Genomic DNA, 24,962 nt, shown 5'->3' on the forward strand with positions numbered 1-24,962 from the left:
TTTGTCCACGCCAGTCACAATCACGTAATTAAATCATGGTCGTAAAGAAATGCTTACTCAAACTGGGACACTAGGAGGTTAATTTTCTTGTTTGCTAACACTTGCCCACGTCATATGCGAGTGAAATCCAGTGGCAACTGAGATTTTTAGCACTTAGAAATCAACAGGACTAAAGTGGGTCAAAAAAAACCCAACAAAAACAAACAAAAAACAATCCAGAAGATTTACCCAGAAAGTCACAGGACAAAATCCCTGATGAGCATCCCATCAGAAGTCACAGGCAGGAACCATACACCAGCTCAAGTTTTCCTCCTGGCTACAGAGGCATGAAACCACCACAAACAGAGCTCTTCCTTTACATTCACCAATGAGCCATCCTCAAAGCTGACAGCATCTTAAAGCTAACCCTGTTTGGCCATGGACACTGAACAAACATGTCTTTCTTTAGGAAAGTCCCCTTGTTTCCATTCCTTCCTTTTCAGGACCCAGAGCTCCTCAGCTGACAGGAACATTAGAAAACCCATTCTGTCATACAGCCAGAAAATTCTGCTCTCATTCAAAACACTGAGCTCGCTGTGCTTCAACAAAGCAGTGTTCAAAATAAGCGTTGGCATGTGAATTTATGTGAAATGACTGAATGGCCCTGCAGGTTGATAAAAGGTTCTGGAGTCTTTCACATAAAACTAAAGTCACTGGTTTGAATCTGACCTGTATCAGTGGTGTCTGAAACTGGCTACAGCTGGAAGGCTGTTGGCATCCCGTCTAACAGGGCTGGTAGTATCAGCTTAATTCCTGGAAGACAAATACGTTCGCTGTGCTGGTAGTTTGCACATAGAGGTCAAGCCTCAACAAGGAATGAATTTCTAACTTCCTTCCCATGTATGCTGTTTGTCCTCCCAAAGCAGCCCTAGGCAGGGGCTGGTAGGCTTAAGGTCAGTGAGTACAAGGTCTTTCATGGATTGTAACACTCCTACTAGTTTTAATTGAAAATATTCTCCACATTACTATTTAATACACTTTTCTAAACCATCTACCGCAGCGTTGTAAAGCAGGGCTTACAGATGATGCTGACGTCTCCAAGAGAACGTGCTAGAAGACTCCATCCCTCCCACACCACACAATAAAACCCCGCTCACATTAAATCTGAAGATTATCCCTGAAGAAGTACAGAAAATAAAATCCATCCATCTGTAATCTGCCCTTCCCCCATTTCCCAAGGCCACGAACAATTCTGAGTTCCCCAGGCAGCTCAGCATCAGCAAACTCAATCCCCCACAAAAGGAAAAACATGGGTGCACAAATTCCCCATCCCCTTTGTTCACGTACAAACACTTAACTTGGGCAAGGCAAGAACTCATCCTCAAGGCTATACCTCCCTCTGAAACTCAGCTCTGAGACCAAAGGTCTCTGACCAGGTCACAGCAGGAGCAAAATGATGTGGGGAAAACCCAATTTTAAAGTGATATCAAACTAAAGAACAGTTCAGATCAAATCTCATTTTGCTGCGATGTTCAGACCTCCTATTGGCACTCAAACGACTCTGGTTTTAGCCCGCAGTAGAGCAGCGCACTGACCACCTTAAAAATCTTATTCATCTGATGAAAAGTGCTCCCTAGACCCTACTTTCTAAGAAGTGCTGAGCTGCTCATCGGCCCTTACCAAAATCACAGAGAAATAAAGAGCGATCCTCCCAGTGTGAGTCACTAGCCTTGCCCCTTCCTCACAGAGCAAACTGCTGGCTCGCTCCTGTTCACACAGCCCTGCACATGCTCAATAACATCATTGATTTTGTTTGTGCAGGCAGAGAGAATCCAATTTTAAAAAGCCACATTGATTCCCACCCATTAAAAACAGAGCAAGCTGCAGTATTTGCTAAATGGATAGAAAAAGACTGGGGTCAGAGTGGAGGGGCGGGAATAATGTCATTACTACGAGCTCCTTCTGAAGGACAGTTACAGAAACAGACCATAAAATATTAACAGTTTGACTTTATGTTATTTGTTGAAGTTTCTAAATTACAAAAAACAGTAATTCAACGATGAGAAAAAAACCCAGCACAGAGAAGAAAATGCAAAACCAAAGGCATCCAAGAGCATGTAGCTGCGATTAGTTGATTTGGAGCATGAAAACACACACACCGAAAGCGGGTACAGATAGAGGCACTGAGACAGCAGCACTGAGTATCTGCAAGGGCCCTGTCTGCTCTTCAGTTCTTTGTTTTCACACATTAAACAAACAGAGCCATTGCACAGGTCACCGAGGACCTTCCTTCTGCAACTGTGGTCCCAGCTGCACTGCAGACAAAAACTATTGTTATTCTCTAATGGCTGCACCTTTTGGACAATGATTCAGTGTTTTATTCCCCCCTTTTGTGCAGTGCCACTTGGTTTTTTGCTTCATTTTATGTTTTTATTCACACACTCTTGAAATCTTTGTGTAGTGACTAAACATCAATGAGTGGGGGCTCCCGCATGAGGCAGCCAAGAAGGCCCTGGGGATATATGGGTGCTGTCACCATAGCAGCAAGGGACACTTCACCCTAAATCTGGGAACAGGAGCTACAGACAGCCCCAATGTAGGGAGCCACAGCTCAACGGTGGCCAGCAAACAACATGGTGGCTATGGTTCAGTTGGGTACCATGTGCCACCAGGCTGCATCATGGAGCAGTCACTCATCTCAGCTTCAGTCCCACAACCTGAGCAGGTAAGTGCTTGCTGGTGCCAGCGAGGCTTTCGTAATTGGTCCCAGCTGGTTAGTTGTAACACGCCTTGGTGTTGAGTAACCACCTACAAACACTGTCAGCCATTCCCTAGTTACATAAGGGGGGCCAGCATGATTATTAGTTACACGCTGTTGTGGGCCAGTGCTGGACAACAGAGCCTTTAAGCTCCCGGTCAGTCAAGGCCTTGTCCTAAAGTTTCACACCAGCATCAGGCCTTGCAACAGCCACAATCCAAAGCCTGCCCTTTCCACCTTACTATGGTTCTACAATGCCTTCGGCCTCTCTCCCTTCAATCAGCATTTGCAAGCCTCCTTGTTCCTCCAGCTCTCCACCATCATACAATGGCTTATGTTGGAGGTGACATTAAAGAACATTTATTTCCAACCCCCCTGCCATAGGCAGGGCTGCCATCTACTTGGTCTTCACTCACCACTCAATTTGATCTGTGTGAAACAAAAAATCAGGGGTGTTTCCTGCAGGAAAAATAAGCAGCATTCTCTTTTTATGCTCTGTCAGGGTTGCTGCGGCATCTCCCTTACAACACTGAGGACTAGAGTTATATGCTGCATACTGGATTCTTGCACCACTTAAAATGCCATTTTGAGGGCAGTAATCATTTACTGTAGCTGCAGGCTAAAGTAAAAGCTATGAGCTTGTCTAGAAGCTAGAGCTCCAGGGCTGCTCAAAAGCACAGAATTTGAGCTGAAAACGAATCTCTTCAAATCCCACGTAAGACCTCACTGCAGAATTGGGCTGAGAGGAGCAGTCCACGTGGCTGTATCAGCTGCCGCGAGCAATTCTGGCCTTTGCCATCCAATACTTTCATCTGAACCAACCTCTCATTCTCCAGGTTTGCTTCTGCTGCTTCTCTCCAACTTTTGGCTGCCCTTCAGAGCCTGAGAAGGGCATTGAGGTTGCTAGGAAAATGCCCCAACCACTTACAAATTGGACAAGCACGGCTGCGCTTCCTCAGCTATGGGTGAGATTTGCCTCTCTGATGATGAAGGCTCAAGCTTATTCAGGAACCTCACAGCAGGACACCTACCACAGAAGTCCAGAGCTGGCAACTGTGTTGTAAGGCCTTGCTGCCAAATGCAGCAGAATGATCCTTTTTCCACAAGCTGAGCTATCTCCCTCTGCATGCACAATTCCTATGGTTGCCATACAGGAACACTTTACGCCTGTGACCATCATTCCTCATCTTAACACCAGTTCAGATCGTGCTTTAATGCTACCCATGCCTGTGGAAGCCAAGCGGGCGATTCACTGAAGCTTAAGTTTAGAGGCTTTTTTGCTAGATCATAGCTACTGGTGCTGAAAGATAGTTCTCTCAATCCATCATAAATGTTTAAAGTTTATTCCCAATGGATTTTTATAGACATAAATATACGGATTAAAATCAAGTAAGAATCTGTGGGCTTTTTATTACCTTCTGAAGTATCCAGGCCCATGGACATTCTCCCTGTCTTTTGTATCTGCTTTCTTCCAACTGAAGTTCAGAGACTTCATACAGATCAGAGGCAAAGTTCAGACTAACACTGACAATTTCATTTAAAAAAAAAAAAAAAAAAGGATTGTGTTTTCTTGTGTTCTTTGCTCCTTTATTGCTATTTTCAAAATGAAGAACAGATCCTATTAAAGTGCTAAAGGCTGAAAAATACAACTCTAAACCTGTCTCTAAACGATACAGGAAACCCAACTTTGTGCCAATCCATTTTTATCATCTCTTTGTGGCCATAACAAAGCTGAGAACAAGAGCTAAACAATAAAGAAAAAAAAAATGTCAACCTTTTTTTTTTTTTTTTTCCTGAAAGCAACATTGGTGACAATAACAAGAACCCATTGAAAAGACAGAATGTTATCTTCCAACCCAGTTAACATGTCCTTCCTTCTCTCACACATTATGTATCTCACACATCAAGCTCTATCTTGACCTCACTTACAAAGGAACCCGTTTGAAGCTGACATCTCCATACACATATCAGCATAGCTACACGGTCTCCAGCCCATTCTACCTTTCCCTTCCTTGGTCCTTCACATACCTGCTATGAGGAGATAGGTTATCAAATGAGTATTTAGAAGAGCTATACAGGAACAGCAACATTTCATTTGTATTCATGCAACCCTCCAGTATCCAGTCCACTAACTTAAGTTGCTAACAACAGCAGAACTATATTTTTGACAGTTAGGTGTATGAGAACTCCTAGCTTTTTTTTTTTTTCATACAGGCCATCACCATTACTTCCTTTCACCTGCTGAAATCAACTGGCAGTATTTAATCATTAACATTTTAGTAAAGTAACCAGGAAATTCAGCTAGTCTCAGCTGAATCTGTTTATCTTTCAGATTTCATCTGCCCCCCTTAATATTGTTTTGAAAGTCAGGGAGATACTCCATTTTCCTCTTGGATGATTCTCCTGTTTGCAGCCTCCCACTGGCAAGTAAAACATTCGTTAGAGAAAAAAAAAGTCTCCATGTATTTTGCCTAAGACATCAGATCCTACTTCCACACCCACCACTCTGCTCTTTCTTTTGAGCGCACGGCTTTGCATGGAAGCAACTAGTTGAAGCATGAATTCCAACCATGTCGTGTACAAAGAAGGTCATCAGTTCTCCTTCTGCACCACAGATGTCATATAGCCAGTCACGTGTACCAGTGTACCCACCCTTAACCTTTTATTTGAGGTATGTGAGGTGCTGTAAACACAACCCTCAGTGGGAACACTGCATAATGCAAAGGGCTACAGACACCTAATGGCAGACTAGAGGGAAAAAGGAGAAAACATGACTGTGTTCAGCACTATGAGCACCACTGATCTCACTGTAAGACCTCCAGTTAAAACATAAGCCACCAATTTGTTACAGTACCACACTGTACAGTACAATTCTATTACCAAGGTAACCAAAAAGTTGCTAACTTTTGGTTGCTTCTGCAAGAGCACCAACTGCTGGAACAGATGATTTTCCCAACTCCCTGACACATCAGCTGTGAGCTTCCTGAGTCTGGGCACTGAGTACATCACCCAAGTTATCAGAAACTGTTCCAAGCCTTCTGCAAAGCTACAAGCTCAGTGACAGCACTAAGAAACTCTCGGGACTTTCAATATATCATCAGGCCTGCAGTACTGTGCTAGTGCTTGAGAACTTCTGCTTGGAATCAGCTAGGAACTGCAGTAGTCAGCAAACAGTAAACCAAAATCATAAGAAAGAGTTAACTCAGGTCTCTGAACCACAGCATTTTTGATCCAGATTCACTTCAATCAGATCCAGGTCAAACCTCACAACCACCACCCTTCCAGTAGAGCCCTTAATGAGAGACAAGTTTTGAAGTAGGTAAAAGTCTGTTACAACAGATTAATGCTAATGCAAATCAGCAAACACAAAGGTAGATGCGACAGGACCTGAACGTGCAACAAGCAACAATCCAGCACAGTCAGAACAAAATGAAGGCAAAATCTGTCAGCGCAAAATAAATAGTTTCTGTGCGAGTAAAGCAGTAACTGGGATTGCTTCTGTCCTTCACTAGGGGGAAGGCAGAGGGAAAGCTGCTACTCAGAAACTCACAGTTTGTTTTCCAGCCTACCACAGAAGCAGCACTCTGTCCTGTTAGGAAATCATCTGTCACTGGTTTTGAAGCCTCCAGACAGCAAGGAAGGTGAAGCTTCATCTCCTTTTCTCCCACATGTTTCCTTACACAGGGAATAGTGAATTCTAGGTCATCTTCCTCTGTAAAAGGATTTCCCTCTCCAGGTTCCTACTTAAATTTTCCCTTTTATTCCTTTCTCCTATCCTTTTACTTATTCCTCTTAATGCTAAGGCTCTCTCAAAGTATAGATATATATGCCTCTATTCTCCTTTTATGCCCTTTTGAGGTACCACAGAATAGCCTTTTTATGACCTGGCCTAAAAGGATAAGGAACTTTTCTTAACTTTTCCACTTCTAGATGTAACATCCAGGGCTGTAACTCAGCTTAAGCCATGCCACAAGACTAGTGCTGTTTGAGCTGAGAACAACTCTCAGCTGCTTGAGAGGTGCTGCCTTTCCCCAGCATCACCTGGACGATACAGTTCCCAAGCCTTGCCTGAGGACCAGCCTTTATATTCGAACTTGTAGAAGCACTAGTGCAGCAACTGCTTCAGCAAGTTAAGATATGAGCTTTGGGGACTGAAATGACAGCATTGAGGAGTCTGACGCTGGGAAATGCATAGCCCCCTAGCAAATGTAGAATCTTCAGGTCATTTCTCTCCTCTTGTAATGACTCATTCATTTAGAAGCCATCATCTGTCACTTTCCTAACCTTATTGCCAATACGCAGCAGAGCACAAAAACAGTTTCCAAATCAGAAAATGCTCTTCGGTATAATCAGCTTTACAGTCCCACAGTGCAGGGGCCTAAAACTCGTGACTCTAATGACTGCACAGCCATACTGTACTCAGTAAGCTTCCTCTGTGGCACACTCCAATCTCTCGCCTGCGGTGAGCAAATGTACAGGGGAGATGTTATGGAAGCAGAAGCTCGACAGGATTTAAACATGTGGCACTTGAGCAAAGCATCCCTGAAATCCTGTGCAAACTGTGTTGCTAATGCTGCTTTTCAGATTCACAAGTGTGGATGATGAATCTCTCTGCTACTAATTCTTCTTATTTTTACTCTCGGAGCACTGATCTCAAGCCAACGGGGCATCACCTCACTGCTTCTCAGCAGCCAGCACTGCTGTCAGCCAGCAGCGTGCCGGCCTCAACAGGCACTGAAACAAGCACAGAGAGACACGGGGAATTGTACCCCAGGGTGGGACCGTGGTGTTTTCTCCTTCACAGCTGCAGAAGCAAGCAATGGGGAGCGGAGATCAAACAGGATACCTCTGCCATACATGCACACAGCTGACAATCCCTGCACTAGCCCTGCTGACTGTACTGTCACTCACAAGCATCGCTGCAGCAGCAACAGCGGTTGTCACCATACCCAGCCCACAATCTGAGCACAGGTGTCTTCACCAGAAGACAGCGAGCCCCTTGTGTGGCACACAGATGGAGTCTCAAGTGCTACAGCCAGCCGCTGCAGGAGGAGGGTTTTGATTTCTCTTAGGTAAATAGCTCTTTCTAAGTAAAACAAGCTGGCCATTTGTAAGCTCCTTCAGACCTGCCCTGCTACAGTAAATAGGAGAGTAACCTTCATTTCTCCCATCCTTTCACCACGCTGCAGACTAAAATGGACTTGGTATGCTTTCACAGCTTGAAAGAAAAGAAAATAGAAGGCAGGAAATCCTCTGACAGCCTTGTTTCAGTGATAACGTGAGAGACGCAGCAGCAGGAGACGATAACAAAACAAAACAGCCCAACTCCCAAAGCATTCATGGGCAACCTCCAGCACGGAGCCTAGGGCCTCCCAGCCCCTCGTGGCCACCACATTGCTTCTGGCAGCAAGCACAGAGAAGGCAAGGATCAGTACAGGGTTAGGGCTGGGTTAATAAAAAAGATCAGTAGACGGCAGTGCCAGGAGCTGCATTTGAAGCACATATAGCTGTTTCCATGCCAGAAAGTGCAGCTCTCAGGGTTCAGCCCTAGGCCTGGGACTGCGCTGCAACACGTTTGAACAGCGGTAGCAGCCTTGGGTAAACGTTCTTCTTTTAGAAGCACATTTGCATTGACCTTTTTTTTTCCCCATGTTTTGCTCAGCAGCTCACCTGCTGCTGGAGCTCATCCCTACACCTAAAGCTGTACTCTGTTCCCTCCCGAATCTGTGGCTTAACAGATAGTAACTTCAGGTGGGAAAGATAAACAGCTGGAAACAAAGGGCTTCTCAAAAACAAACATTCATCTTGCTGAAAGTCTTTCTAGCAACAACAAACAGAGGAGAAAAAGCATGGGAAGGGCAGCCTATGGTTAACAGGTGTCCTGGAGCCTAGATTTCAGGATGCTCGTAGCATCTCTGGCTGCTCCAGCCATTAATGGGGACTGTGGCAGCCAAAAATATTTTTGTTTAATTTTTGGTCTTCTTTTTTCTTTTTCCATTTCTGCTCAGAGGGACTTTGCAAACCATTTCTTTGTGTCTATGAGCTGTGGTATCTCCTTGTGTTGGAGTAAGGCAGAGGTTTTGACTCATCAGGAACTGAGCCTTCATCCAGCTGATGCCAACCCCATGTTTCCAACCCTCAGACTTGCTTCTGGCTGCCGCTTGTCCTCCACTAATGGTGCCTGTGGGTACACAGGTTCCTTCCTCTCCACCACCACGATGAAGCTGAGATCTGCAGGAGCAATCATTGATGTCACTCCCCTGTCCTTGCTGTACAGGAGCAAATTTGAGGGAAGGCAAAGGGAACAAAAGGAGCTGCCCAGCACTCAAATGAGATTTTGAATTTTTCATTATTCAGACACAGATAAACCAAAAGTAAGCAGCACAAAACTTCTCCATCTCCTCAGCACACTGGCAAAGGAGACAGCAGCTTTGCTTTGCTTGGAAAAGCCTCCTGGCAGCAGTCACTGCAAACAGCTCCTTGTTGCAGATATTCTTGGAGGTGCGTAGCTGGGCCCAGTTTTTAACTTGATAAATAAATGAATGATGTGGTGGCCGTTCTGACTCTGTCTGGGGCTGCGGCCTCCTGTCGAGTGCTGGTAGCATCTTATGGCAGAGGGGCAGGTAGTTGCCTTGGACAGAGGAGGGGAGTAGCTATAGCTGCTTGTTCAGAGCAAAAGCCGAGGGAAATAAGGTTTCACCAGAGAAAGCCCTGAGGACACTCTGGTTGGAAGAGATTGTTGAGGCCAAAGGATAGGCTTTTCTGTTTTAAATTAGACTCTAGAAAGGGAATTATTTTGGAATATACAGCGCATGCCTTCTGCTGGATGCATCATGGGCACACCACCTGTTTACAATCCCAGTTCTGGGTGATGTATACACAAAGGAACTTGGCAAAGAACTACCTTCACTTCTTTAAAACCAAAACCCAACCTGGCATGGCTATCACAGAGATGGAACAAAGCCAAAAGCTTTCAGCTGAGTGCCTGCTTCCTTTGAGTCTTGGTGGTCTGGATACAAAGAAACTGAGATTTAATTAATCCTGGTGATGGTTTTGCAAAAAAATACGGTGTTGAATTTTGGTCCTGAAAAAGCAAATCCAAACTCCAGTGTTCTTGGGAAAGAAGAGAAGGACTGCTTCAAATGCTACAGTTAATAATTTTCTACAGCATGGAACCCAGCGATTTTACTCCAGTTCCCAGAGGAAACTTTCCTCTGAAACCATCTAGTTATTCTCCTGGATAAACAGGGTCAGTAAATCAGTGAATGCTGCAGGTAAGATTGAAGCAGACTGACAGAACAATGAAGCTTCCACAGTTGCAAAAGCAGTCAAGCCTAAAATAGAGATGTTTTTGCAAGTCCAGAATGGCAGAAGATTTTGAAACTTCAGTGCATTAGCACTGTTATACAAGGACTTAACAGATGCCAGTTCACTGAGTAACCTAATGAGCATGACCTATCCCTCCTGCTATTACTACTGCCTCACTTGAAGGGCAGTTTTAGCCAGAACTATGTGTGTTCTGAGTCAGACAGGGAGGAGGTCATGATGCTGCTTGGGGAGCCACCTTGCCAGGGCTGGAGGACCGATACCTGTCATGGCCTGAAGTCCATTTGGGGCAGGACAGAGAGGACAGAACCAGCCAGGCCCCTGTATTCTTCTACTGCTCACCTGGAAAAGCACGCACAGTACCTGCACAGCCTAACAATTTCATGGCATCACATAATTATTATGGTTGGGAAAAAACACTAAGACCATCTAGTACAGTCATCAATCCATCATTACCATGCCCACTATCCACATAACTCAAGCGCCACATGTACATAACACTTCATGCTTGTATATTATTTTGCAGTATCTGAAATGGGACCAACAAAGATAACCAACTCTCAAACTGATACTCAGCTTCACTCCCTGCTATCCAAACATTTCATCAAAGGTAACTTACCTACATAGCAGACATCTCAACCCATGGCCAGATGTGCCACATACCACAGCTTCTAGACAACAAGGCACCAAAACTCCACTTAGCCTTTAACAGTGCAGGGGTGACAGTCATTATTTTAAATCTATAATACTCTGCAAATTCTAAAAGACTTAGATCTTGTGGGGTGATGATGACATTAATTAGTGAAATGCAAACATCTATGGGGTGTAACACAGTAGTGACTCCAGCTGAGCAGCAAACCAAAAAGAAACAGGCAACAAAACACTATGGCCACCAGGTGTTGGGATGACAGATGTGGGTGAATAAGAGGTTCCCACCCCTGGCAGGCAGTCTGCTCTAGGCTTGCTCCCTTTCATCAGATGTTTCTGAAGGAGTTTGGACCTTCAGTGCAGTCTCTGGGACTGCCTTCACCCCCAACAAGCTGCAATCTTCAGTCTGCAAATGGCTGTGATGTCCTTCATTTATACAGCTGCAGGCTCTTTGCAGAACCCCAGATCAAGGAGCACCTGGCACCTCACCTAAGCACAGCTTTCAGGTAGGCGTGATCCCAGAAGAGGTTAGCACAGCCCGGCCCACCAATCTCAGGTCCTCTACAGTCAAGGAAGAGAGAGAAAGATCTCCCAAGTGTCAATTCAGGCAGTAGATCTACCCCATCCTCTGAGAAAGGAGAGAAATAGAGAAATGCCACTGACTAAAGACATTCTGCTGGCCTTTTTGGGTACCTTCTGTTTTACCCTGCCATCTTAACATCACCACGATCCTTCTGAAGAGAACTGGCTTTGCCTGATAAAAGTATTCCTGATGTGACAGCAGTATTCCCGATGCTGGAGCACTCAGTGAGGGCTCTCAAGCTGCTCTGGCAGTGCAACACAATGTCTCCCCACTGCTCTGCTCACAGGAAATCTGGCAGCAGGACTCAGTTTGTCTGCAGAGCACGTTACATGGCGGCAACAGCACATGGCTCATGTACAATCTGCAGGCAAAAGAGAAAGCAGCCCTGGGACTGTTTTAGTTTATACTGAGCCACGCAGACTGTGGTGAAGAAAGAACAGAAAGTTTATCTAAAGCCAGTTCTGTCTTCCATCTCTGGGAGAAGGAAGTATGCCTATCATTTATAGGAACAGAAAATGTCTTATACTGCCATGAGAATTGTCAGGGTCCCACAGAACTTGATTTGGAAGGACTGGCCATCACATTCTTATGAGTAGGGTCAAAAAAACAACAACGGGGAAAGCAAAAGTTGTCACTAATATGTGGGGATATGCGGGACAATGTGGGAATTGCTCACAAAAGCCCCAAATAAAACACCTCCTCCAGCTGAGAACCAACGTCAGTTATATTCCCCAGCGCTCTGCCCAGTCTTTCAGTAAACGTGCAAGTCTTTTTTCTGGCACGCCTGCGTGGAATCTAAGAGGTTTTACTCTCCTGAAGCTTTTCTTTCACATTCAGCTTAAATGTGCCATTTCTGGAAGTCATCCCCTTGTCTTTCATACTCTAGCGAGCAAAACAAGTGTAAATTAAATGGAAGACACATGAAATCTTTATAAAGTCCTGTGTTTCCCCTAGCATGAAAGTTCCTTCTCTTTGGAATAGAGCGGTTCTTTATGCCATACTTTTCCCCATCAGAAAATGAAGAATATAAATTTTTCTCATGACTTGAATTTAGCTTCATCAGCAGCCCCCTGCTGAGCTAATTCATCCCAACAAGATTTTTCTTTTCCCTTTTTTAACTTTTTTCTTTTTCTTTTTTCTTTTTCCCCACTGAGTTGCTGCCCCTTCTCCCCTCCTCCCAACAACCGTGGCGCAAAAAGAGTGGAATTAGACAGACAGAACTTATTATCCAAGAAGCTGCAACTTCAGACCAGGCAGGAGTAACATTGAAAATATAAAAAGCAAATTTTATCAAGCCTTTTCCTCCCCAGAGATTGCCACAAAAATATTCCTTGTTTGTCACTGAGAATGAACCACTTTTCTCTTTCATTTCTGCTTTCTGTCACATATTTCTTTTTGGCTGCCCCTTCTGCCTTTCAGCTTGGGACCCAGGCTGCTAATGCAGAATCAGAGATAACTCAACAACAAAATGCCTGTATTATCTTTTTTTTTTTTCTTTTTTTTTTTTTTTCCTACTTATCTGCCAGGTAATTGCAACCCTAAAAGCTTTAGCATATTTACCACAGAAACATGTCTCTCCTAGAGGATGGGACTGTCATCAGGTAGAATATTTCATTTAATAAGCCTCTTTGGAGGTACAAACTAGGGTTGGGGATTTTTTCCTGGCCTCCTTCAGAGCAAAGGACAAGCAGATAAAAATCAGCTGCTGCAGTGCTACATTGTCAAAGTTCCTGTTTCTTTGCAAATTAACTCTTCCCAAGCTCCAGGCTAAGGAGTGCTTTGCCATTGGGATGTTTATGAAGTAGGAAAAGGGTCAGATATCAGCTCAGGCTATATTTTTTTTTCCAAATACTCTCCATGTATGAAACAGGTTTCTGCCCTATTTACAAACAGAGCAACTATCTTGCTTTTTCTGTGACCCAGCTGAGGAGCTGTGCAGAACGCCTGGATGAATTTTCATTAAATCAGTCATCAAGAAGGATTACATTTTCCCTCTTGCTCCTGTTACACAAAACTACAATAACAAAAACAAGGCCTGAGCATTTCTAAATTCAGTTCTCCTCTAAAAGACAAATGCTTTTTTCCTTCCATTTTCCCTCACACATGGCTGAGCTAACTGCAGAACTGCTTTTCTCAGTCCTTAGGATGCCAGACAAAGCTGAGTGATACCAAAGAGAAGGTCTGAGGAGAACATCTATAGAGAGAGCTTGTGTCTTGTAGTCAAAATGCAAGCAGATCACCTTTCAGGGCTATGAGAAGAGGCTTCCTTGCTGAAGCTGTTTTGTAGACCGAAGGAGATACAGCTCTTTCACACATTTTGCTTTGAGTGCACCTACACAGAGCTCAGAAACTCCATCCAAGCACATGACATACCTGTAGTTAAAAGGACTATAAGTGGGAATCGTCAGACTCTGTCAGGTTCTCAGTCCAGCCCTAGACTGCGGACAATACTCATTCATCCCTTCCAACAGCTTCCCACATAGAGAAAAGTGCACTCACTCCTGCCAGGCTGCCTGATGCAGAGCTGATGGGAGCCAACAAGCATCCTCCCACTGACTCCAGTAAGTTTCACAGCCTGTGTGGAAACTACTCCTTGACAAAGCATCGTCCGCACCCATATAGTTGCTTTCCCATGGGCCAGCCTTGTTTTTGTAAAATCCCTGGTTTCGCTGATCAACAAAGGCTGGATGATACAGCTAACATATAGATTACTTAGCTTAAGGTCTTCCTGAAACCAGGAACCTCCTTGCACTGACTTGGAAAGAAAATGTGAACTCTCTGTATCAAGTATCTCTTCCAGAAACAGAGAGATGGAAGTGCAGACAACACAAAAAGGCTTCCTAAATTGTAACTTGCAAGTAGTTTGTTTTGCTGCAGTCAACATTCTATGGCTATTTACAAATTGACAATAGTTTTTGCTGCAAGTAAACTCCAAGAGCTAATTATACCATTTTCTCATACCACCACCAAGCCTTTCTAAGAACCATTCCAATTTAGGATTAAGGAATGACTCTCATTCACTTACAGCAACGAAGGAAAATTCCTGTACGTAAAATACTTCTCCTAGTAGCGTGACTTGAACCCAATGTCTTACCTGTAATATCTGGATTGAAGGTAGGTAGAACACACAGCTTTAGACACGTGGCTAGCTGATCCAAAGTCTATGACCTTGACCCTATATGGCTGTCGGGACGGATCTACCAACATGATGTTCTCTGGTTTAAGATCAGCATGAATCAGTCCCAAGCTTTTCAACTTCATTAGGGCAGTTGCTACCTGCTGGAGAATTGGTCGAATGTACTTCAGGGGCAACGGGCTGAATTTGTTTTGTTTTAAGAAATCGTATAAGTTCTGTTCTAGCATCTCAAATACAAGGCATGTATGATTCTTGTGTTGAAAGCATTCATAGGAGCGAACAAAGTTGTAGTCATCCGCACTTTCTGTGCTCAGACGAGCCAGGATGCTCACTTCAATCTGGCCTTGCCGGGCATAGGAAGGATGGTTCTTTAGGATCTTGATGGCCACAATCTCATTAGTGCCACGTTTCCAGCATTTGACTACTTGTCCAAAGGTTCCCCGGCCAAGAAATTCTAACACTTCGTACGTGTTGGTCATGGAACAGAGCACCTCATGTTGCACCAGCTGGTAATCCCCTTCGCTGTTGGAGCCACTGTTTTTGGAGGTGGCCGTGGAGGTGGTGGCGGTGGCTACAGTGGCCCCACTGGCATTGTTCTGAATCATTGGTGGATGCTCTTCGATGATCTGCACGCTGCTCGTGTTCTCAATCTCCTCACTCTTTCTCTTAAGTCCACATTTTTGGTAGGTGTCCAGAAGGCTCACAGTGCTGCGACGCATCAGGTTGTGTGGCCCGCCCAATGTTTGCCCAGACACTGCCACCACACCAGAAGTGCTGTTGGCGGACGTCACCACGATGTGCCCCGTGCTTGCTGGGAAGATGATGGTCTGTTCGTAAGGGATGCTTGGATTGGGGATCTGGAGGGAGGCGTTGACGGCGGCTGCGGCGGCTGCTTGGGAGGACTGTACGCTCTTGCTCTGGCTGTAGACTTTGCTGTGTGTGCCGTACCCAGTCATATCCCAGTTCGAACTCGGCTCTACTTTCAGTTTCTTCACGCTACAGAAGGCACTTGACTGAAGGGTGTGAGGAGAGAAAACTTGCACATGCGAGGCCATACCTGCAAGAAAATATCAGAGTGAATCCAGCGTCAATATGCTTTCCCCAGCTTTCTTTTTTTTCTCTTATACGGTGACAGTAAGGGAGAATGGGATACAGATTTCAGATGCAACACATGCACAAAAATGAAATTCTTCCAGTATATGTATTCATCACAAATAAAATATTATGCCCTAAAATCAATCATTACTCCCAACTGAACCAACCTAGCAAACACCTAGCAAAAAAACAAATTTTGCTCCCTTGCTCTGCCCCTTCCCATTTTTAATAGTGGGAACATAAATGTTATTTTTTTCCTAAGAGGAAAATGTAATTTTTTGCCTAAGGAGACTCCTATTCCCATTGTCTCCAGGAATATATCTACATCTCTTTTGCTGATGCAAAATACTGCAAAGTATTCTGCCTACGGAGGCCAAATCACAAATCCTCAGGCTCCTTCTGTATTAAACAGCTTGGTGGATCTAACCTAAGACGTCTGTTTACTCCCATAAAGCCACTAAGTAGCTTTCGGCTTGCGGAGAGCCAGGATGGAACCAGAAGAGGACACACCATGACAAATGGAGGTGCGTTGGCAAAGCTGAGGAGCCAGGACAGAAGCAGCAGATGATGTCCCAGGTTGCTTGCCAAGTCTGTGTGTGGGAATCGTGTCCAGAGCTTGTTTCTGCTCAGAGACACTGATGATTGAGTTAGACAACATGATCTCTAGCACACGCTCTCAGTTGTCTCCGATTTATAAAATTATGTTCATCTATTCTTATGCATAGTGACAACAGCATCGCTGGAAAGCAGATCCCCTGGAAGTGAAAGTGTTGTTAACAATACAAGGTGTAAATTAGCTTGCGGAGGAATCAGGTCCATTTCATTTTTAAGAAAAGAACCTCTTTCACTGTGAGCTTCTTTGGTTCTGGAAGAGATAATGACCTTCTACACCTTTATTCAAAACAAAAAAAAAAGAAAAAAAAAAAAAAAAAGGAAAAAGAAACCCAGCACCTCATAATCAAAGTCAAAATAAAGCATCATTGAGACAATCCTACTGAGACATCTGGGTTACATACCACTAAAACAGAGAACGCTCCTATTCAGAAGGTGCTCCACACAGAAGAGGATGTCTAAGTCCTGACTCGCAGCCAGCTCTCCCTTCCCAGGGCAGGGATGGGGCTGCTGGTGCTAAGTTATCAAGAACCGCACAAATCTGTAGGGATTCCCAGGGAAGAAGCCAGTTCCTGGCTGCAGGGAATGCCCTCTGTCAATGAATCGTGGAATTCTTAAGAGTTGGAAGGGACCTTTAAAGGCCATCTAGTCCAGCTCCCCTGCAATGAACAGGGTGCCCATGGATGAAGATGGGGTCCTCATGAGCCATCTCCACCATCCCCATGGAGCCACCCAACCACAGTGGCACAGCGGGAAGAGCACATCCTCCGCTCCTGAATCACCCCTTCATCCGGGTTCACCACAAAAGGCAAAACCACCAACTCTTCTGTCTGTTGCCAGTTTTTCTTTTCAGTAAACCAGAACGACTAGGGAAGAAAAAGACGATATGCTGAGCTGGCATTGTTGCTGAATTATTAAGCACAAACATAACCTTGAATTGTTTGCAACTTTAACAAGTTAAAAGCTGAATTAATGCTTCAGCGACAAAAACACAACAAACTTGGTAATGCACATGGATAGCTCCTTCACACAGGGATTTGTCAGCACCAATCTGTCAGCTCCCTTCCATAAAATAAGGCTGTTCTCTACTAGTCTGTGTTCTTCTGAAGATGGTATGGAATCCACATACACACATACGCTCTCATATACATATACACTCATACCAGCAAACACAAACATGGGTGCATGCTGCCAAAGCTGGGTGACACAGTCAGGAAAGCACACTCAGCTCTGGATGCTTTTTGCTGCGATTGGAATGAATTACCCCCACCCCAACCTACTGGACAGCAGTTCCCAAGCTCCCTGTCCTGTGCTTTCTCTCGTCCCTCCTCTCTGCAGGGTAATGAGGTTGCCACAAATGCTGGAGCACACAGCAAACTCATAGAGTCACATCAATATCACTCAACCTGTCATCCTGGGCACCAATGTTGTATGTGAGTAAGCCAGAGCTGTGTTTGTTTTCCCATAGATTAATCCCATAGATTAGGAAGAGTCATGGTGTTCTTTTCAGTACAAAACCAACCTTTCTGGAGAGCAGGGTTGGCTTGATGTATGTTTTCCCCCTGGACGCGAATAATAAAGCAGATGTAATTGGTAACATATTGTGGACCTAACTGGGGTGTAATTTATAGCTTTATGGCTTTCATTTCGTGGTGTGCTTGAGCAATATCTCTTCATACAAAATAAAAAGGGGAAAAAAGGATTGACACAGAAGTAGGAGAGAGTTTCATCTCAAAAAGTCCCCTAGAATGACACCAGAAGAACCCCAAATTAAAATCTAGGATCTGAAGAGCAGCAGCTTCAGCTTTCTCGGCACTGCTGTAAAAATCAGGATAATCACTACCATTAGGAGACAGACTTTCAACTGGTGCAAACTGGCAGAGCTCCAGTCGATATCAGCTGATGCTAAAAACAAGGTCAGCAGTCACTCAACATCATCGTCGTCAGATGGCTGCCTGTGCCCTCACTGAAATGAGTTCTTGTTAGGATTTGGTTCCCACATCAACAACAAGCCCCTCACTGTCCTGCCACATTGTCTGTGGGAACAGGGTACCCTGTTACCCAAAAACAGGGGATTGGAGAAGTAGACATGTGGCTACTGGGAGGGCTGTGGGCTCCACTGCTGCCACTGCCACCCTTATCAGAGGTCATATATAATTGTAAGAGAAAATGGTTTTTTCCCCTATGAAAGAAGGATGACATTTTCTTTCTTCCATCCAAAATGATTTTTGCTAGTCTGAGGTTTTAGGGGACGTGTCATAAGGAGAATAGCTCGGTTAGCTTTTCAGCATAGTCCGACACCAAGAAATTACAGTCTGATTGGCAGCTTGGTGATGGGAAAGGAAGGCATCTGCAGCTAAGTCATTTTTATTGCAAATCTGCCTGTGCAGCTAATGGGAGAAAAACACAACCCTAAATTTCCCAAGGACATTAGCAAATTGTGCTGGTGGCATATTCTGTTTTTTTTAATATATATTATCTTTATTCCACAGCAATAGTAGAAATAGTAGTAAATGTGAGTAACAGTTGGATGGCTTGTTACAGGGCTCAAATTTGACAGTGCAGCCTGTGATACAAATTACAGCTTCAGACCCTTGATTGTGTGAGGTTTGCCATGACCCAGTGAGGAGATGGGATGGCTGCAGGAGCGCGATGCTTGCTGGTCCGGCCCCATAGCAGTGATGCTCTCAGCATCCCAGAGCTGGTGCCTGAGGATGGAGCACCCTGACACCTGGGCCAAGGGAGCATGGGGCTCAGTTTCATACAGACCTTGCACGTGGTGAGTGTCTGGGCAGGGAGCTGAATCAACGCTGGGCAATGCATTAAATAATATTGACAGTTCCTGTCTTTTAATAGTTTTAGGGAGACATTTAAAGCTCTCACACAATTGATAGTGACTGGATTTAATGGGGCCTTCCCTTGTCCTTGATGTGACTTAGGTAACTCCCTGCAGCATCCACATGAGCTGAAGCACGCAGTGTGCGGTGAGGGGACGATGCTAAAATAGACCAAATGACTTTGATTAAAAGACTTGACTGCTTTTCCTTTCCCAAGAACTCCTCCCACATCAGCCTGCATTTAATAATAATTTAGCAGGTGCTATTTACAATTCAGATGGCCTTCTTCTGTGTGCGCACACAAATCCCGCAGCCACCTCACCAGGACTTCCAACAGGTTTCAAGAGAGCAAATGAGATAAAGTTCCCTATCCACCCACCTCACCCTAAAGGGCAAAAAATGCACTGTGGGGACTAAAATAAGAGCAGTTTGAAAGTCACCGATGTTTTCTTCTGCTTTACTCAGGGCACTTAGTGCTGATTTATACAAGTGGCCTTTGCAGTGGCAGGAGACCCAGCCCCTGCCCTGCATTAAGCAGGCAGTAAGACCTTCTGCAGCACCTGCAGAGCTGCCAGTGCACTGTAACCAGAGGCCGCTTGCTGACTGCTGGGAAAGCGACAGAGCCTGCCTGAAAAATACTGTAAAAAGCACAAAGTGTGTGTTCAGCATATAAATGATGTGCAGAAGACACTCCTGAAATAAATATCTTTCTCTTCTCCCCAGAGAGACGCGAGCCTGAAAACTCATATGCACACCTAGGTTAAGAAGGCAATGAAAAGGGGATCTGCCAGGTATGCCTAATGTATTGCACCTTCAAAATTGCCATGTCTGAAGCACAGCATTCTTCTTCAAGGTGGCCTCTGTGTGGCCTCTTTAGAGTCAGTGTCCCCAGTACTGCACACTTTTGGAATTTCCTTCAGATTGACATCCTTCAAGGGTATATAAATTCCTTCCCTCGTGCTAATAATGTCTGGAGAAACCCCAGGGAAGAGTTCAGGCCTCAACAGCCTCAGCTCCTTCCTGTTCTTGGTGAGCAGATGTCTCAAGAAGCTTCATTCCAGGCAAAAATCCCTCTGCCTTTCTGCTCTGCTTTTCCCATCCTGCTATTAAAACTGTTTCATCCTAATTAGTAGATTCTTAAATGCTTAAGCAGGGCATAGTGGGTCTCAAAGATATGACAGAGCCTCCCACCTGCACTGCTCTGGCTTCACATTGCTCTGAACTGCCACACTCGATCCACATCCTGCAGACAGATGAAGAGCACTTTCCAACCCACAGAGTAGCCATAAACACGATCAAATGATCTGTTTGAACAACTCTTTTCCCCCACCTCCCTCCCACCTGCACAGTAGGTCTCACCACAGCAAGACTGCAGGGGACCACAACCACCTTCACAGCCCTGTATCATCTGCAGCATAACCCTGCTTGCTGTTTCACAGTCTGCACCACAGCTTTCCTTCTTAGACAGATAAAAGCTAGCAACAAGGACCACAGGCCCAGCTAGGCTGCCAGCAAGCACCACCTGGGCAACGGGGTGGGTGGCACCTCAGGCCTCCAGTGCGGACATAGGCTGAAGGCTGGTGAGATGGCCACTCACCCCTCGTGGTGTGAGATGTGCAGATGCACAGCCCCCCACGGGGCAGCATCTCTTCTCCCAGGACTATGGCATGGAGACTGTGAGGTGGGAGAGCTATGCATACAGGGGCACATCCAGAGCCCCAGCATATCCTGCACATAGGGATGGGGCTGCATCGCTCCAGTAGGCCCCATGTTGGAGGCTCAAACACAGAGGCTGCTCCAAACCGCATCCATCCATGTCCACCACACCTGGTAGGTCACTGGACAGTGCTGTGCAAGCTGGATGCAGACTGGGCAACCTCAACGCGCCTGCTATGCATCTGAAACACCAAACACTAAGGAATTAGTGAACAGAAGCCACCACCAGCCACAGCCCTCCCTCTGAACCATCTGTGCTGTCTTTTATTTTCTCTGTAGACCAAAGTCAAGTCCCCGCAATATCAAGCTCTTCAGTGTTCATTCACCACAATCTCACATCTTACCACTACCAACTCCACTCTTCCATACCCACACTAAGCCACAAAGCCCTACTATTAGATATCTTCTGTTATCTATGTTTCCATCGTGATTCTTATTCACCACTTTGATGTGGGTTCAGGTGCCCATGAGCCTGAGTAACAGTCTGTGGGCTCTTCTGACATATTCCTGGGCTTACGCTAATGAAGGAAAATCTGAGACAAATAAATACACTCAGATTTAAGTCTTTAATTACTCTTCACTGAAGGATTCTGTCGGGGTCACCTCCATCTCCCACTTTAATGAATTACAGTAATGACAAGAGATATTATAGATTTCCTCCGCAAATCCTGTGGCTAGTTTATGTTTCCCATTACAGTTAATTAATGACACAGCACCTGAGAACGCAGGTTAAAATATTCTTCACCAGAGGCTCTGCTGCCTTGTTATTTCCCCACCGATGCTGCAGTGACTGACCTGACACTGAATTTGATGCCTCAGTATGAGAAGACCCAGCAGTACGGTTTGTGCTACCGCAAACTGGGGGGATACCTTCATGGAGTTAAGCCCGGCACAGTCAGAACAGCAGAAAGCTTTCTCTCCATGAACAGCCCTCCTTGAGAACCTCACTCTGAGAGCCAGAGCTGGGATGAGGAAAAATGAACAAGGTCAAGACTGTGGGACTGACGGCAGCCCTGCTTAGAAGCTTCGTCTGTGGAAGATACTGAGGAATTCCTAACACAACACCTTGCCACAGAAGGTCATCTTCCCAGCTTCCTCCAGAGGAGCAAGCAGAGGTTGATGCCAGCATGTGGTGCCCAGCTCCCATTGTACGGCTCCTGTGGAAGGAGAGTGGAACGGTATCCACAGCACGTCTACAGAATCTGAAGTTTCCTCTAGAGAGCTCTACAAGATGGACTGAGTAGTGAATACATAACTGATCAGGGCTTGCCTTGTACTCCAGCTTAGCACATGTGCAGGCCCATACTTTCAACCTACAAACAGATCTGTAATATGAGAGTCTCTGGGCTCTCACAATCTCCATCTCTGATTACTTCTTGCTGACAGAGCTGCATCCTGAAAGCAGAACTGGAAATAAGAAGGCTCTCAGTGTGACCCTGCTTTCCAGGTGGCATGGCTCGTATCACTCAGCTGGGTCACTTCAGTTTCCATCTTCAAGACAGGAGGAGACAACAGCACACCATTTTACAAGAGAAACAGAGGACTGACTTCATTTCCAGCCCCAGATCCTACAGATTGCCACTAGCTGCCCTACTTGGCCATGTGCTATATTAGTTCCCAAAAATGGGTGTTAGGGGCTCTGGAAAATGGACCAAAATGAATCTGTGTTTTCCTCTGTGGCCCTGCCTTGTGCCGTACTCACCCAGGCAGTGTTGGCATGCTTGTGTCTTCCCTCAACATCTACATAATGGGAAGGAGACTTGGGTTTTTTCCACAGTTGCTGCCTCCCCACCTGGATGACTTCCCACCTGTAAATATTAGCTTTGTAATGTCGATGACTCCAACATGCCCACAAGTTCAGTGAAGCCACAGGGAACAGCTGGCACCTCGCAGCCTTCGCTCGTCAGAAGCAACCCTATTTGTGAAGGCAGGACATGGGAAAGGCTTGTTGGAGTCTCAGGCTGAGCCTCTCACTCCCACAGGATTTTTTCATAAGTGTTTCATTTGCAAAGAGGCAATTGCATGACATTCAGCGCTCGCTTTGTTTACGAAATCTGAAACTCAGATCAAGCGCTAGCTGAGCTGAAAAGGTCAGTTTGCCAGTTCGCAAAGTCCCTCCCTTTGTTTCATTTCCGTCAGGATAAAAACCTGTTGGAGAGAAACAAGAAACAAGCCTCTGGTGAGGTTTGGATGAAATACACAGGGTCTAGGCTGCAAAGGAAGATGAAGATGCAAGGAGGAATGGTGGGGAACCTGGGCCAGGAGCTCTGCCGCATCAGAAAACTGAGGCAGACCGATTCAATGACTGTCCCAAAGCCAGGGTTAACTAGCTCACCTACTTCCATTGTAACATCTCTCCCCTTCAAATGAGAAAGACCAAAGACATGATTTACAGCACCCTACACTGAGAGCTATGGGGCATTTCAGAAAATTTAAATAAAAAAAGCTACTGCAGGTTGATTACTTGACTGACATTTAAATTAGTTACAACAATCGGGTATATGATCTGTCTTCTACAGGGACAGAAACATCCATCCATCCAGACAAAAGCCCTCCAGTTCTGAATGAAAACACACCTTGAGCATGAGTTTTTCACCTTGTCTTCCAGATTTTAGTATCCCCACTGTTCAGGGCTAAGAAAACCTCCCAGAAGTGAAAAGAGTGGCTGAACAGTCACAAACCATTTTGCTGTCATCAACAGCCTTTTGCTTTGCATTCTGAATTGAGAGAATGAAACAAAAAAATGGATGACATGGGAAGGGCTGGGGCCTCCAGCACGGCTCAGAAGTAGGAAGGGCAGATGTGCGTGGTTAGCCTGAGCTGCCAGGCCCAGCCAAGGACTGGTGGGGAAGGGTTAGGGATTGAATGTGAACTCTTTTCTCCTTAAAACCCCAATGCAGTCATCTTTTTGCTTCACAGGCAGCATCTGAAAAGAGAAAGCCTACAGAAAAGTGTCACGTAACTGTCTCGATCTCTTCTACACTGAGAGCACTGAGTGGTTCACTACGAACAAAGTGACACAGAGCTACGGTGCTCTCCATGACGACACTCAGCACTAACAAGCGTATCCTTGGGAACCCTTGTCATCATCCAGGAGGCCCAATGATTTATTCTGCTTTATTTGAGGCTGCATCGATCTCTGTCATACAGGACACATGACCACACTCTGACACACTAGTGTACACACACTTGCACTTGAACAGCCGCAGGAAGACATATTGTGAGCAGCAAAACTCCTTCAGGAGAAACAAATGAAGCTACCCCACTACCTCAAGCAATCCCAAGAAGACATCTCCCTGCTTCACCCTGCTGGCAGCACCCGCCCCACACTTTTCACAGCAGCATTTCCTTCAAGCAAGGTCCATTAGGACAGGGTCAGTTCCATGTGCAGAGAAGAACTGTGTTGAGATAAGGATGGGCAGCCTGTGTGATGCACAAAACTCTCACTAACAGAGAAAGAAAACCTGATTTAGGCACGGGGATAAACTACACAAAGCATTTCAAAGCCTTGAAGAGTAAAGATCCAAGAGCTCGGGAAAGAATATCTGACTTGAGAAAGAAAGACATAAGGCCCTTGTGTGTGATGAAGAAGCTGAGGGATAGCAGTAACTGCCTACTCCCCCTGTCAAAGCTCTGAAATAGAAGAAATCAAAGGAAGCCATTAAGAGAAAGAAAGCAATAAAAACCTCTACCTGCACCAGCAGAACTCCCTATCTACCATCAGTCTCTCCCCCAGGTTTCTCTTTTGTGTAGGATATGATTATTTATTGACGTATTTCTTTACTCAGCTTTACAGTGCTTAATGCCGTAGCCGTTAGGCTTTTTACACCAGCAAGACTAAAGAATGATGGAGGAGAAACAAAACTGAAACTGGAGATCCAGTATGACACATACCAAATGCATTCTGTGGAGCATGCTACAGCTGTGATGGGCTAGAGAAAGAGATCGACCCTCAAAAGTAGGGCCCTAGGCTGAGACAGCTTCACCATCAGACCGGCTGTGCACTCTCCAGTCAAGAAAAAGCAAGCATATGATAGTTTTGGTGGAGAGTACAGTAAGAGAACCCTTGATGTAACTTCCACATGGTGATTTAGAGATGCTGGACAGGGCCATGTAGAGACAATGGCACCTGAGCATGCTCCAACCCACATAAGACTGCCTACATTGGTCACTGCCAGTAACTTCTGAGTGGCACTCATGGGCATAGCACAACTGCTGAAGCCAAACCTACAGAATCAGAATTCCAGGTTAGAAAGAATAGTTAGCTACAGA

General features: G+C 45.3%; 1 protein-coding gene across 7 annotated transcripts in view; it reads right to left on the reverse strand.

The window, feature by feature from the left end:
• Positions 1 to 24,962, reverse strand: part of HIPK2 (homeodomain interacting protein kinase 2) — a 119,482-nt gene that overhangs the window by 65,552 nt on the left and 28,968 nt on the right. For all 7 annotated transcript variants that reach the window (XM_015867262.2, XM_015867273.2, XM_032445767.1 and 4 more), the window contains exon 2: positions 14,389 to 15,487. In XM_015867262.2, coding sequence (XP_015722748.1) covers positions 14,389 to 15,487 — 1,099 coding nt within the window. The remainder of the gene's footprint in view (positions 1 to 14,388; positions 15,488 to 24,962) is intronic.

The sequence above is a fragment of the Coturnix japonica genome, chromosome 1, assembly GCF_001577835.2.
Source record: "Coturnix japonica isolate 7356 chromosome 1, Coturnix japonica 2.1, whole genome shotgun sequence".
Classification (NCBI taxonomy): Eukaryota; Metazoa; Chordata; class Aves; order Galliformes; family Phasianidae; genus Coturnix; species Coturnix japonica.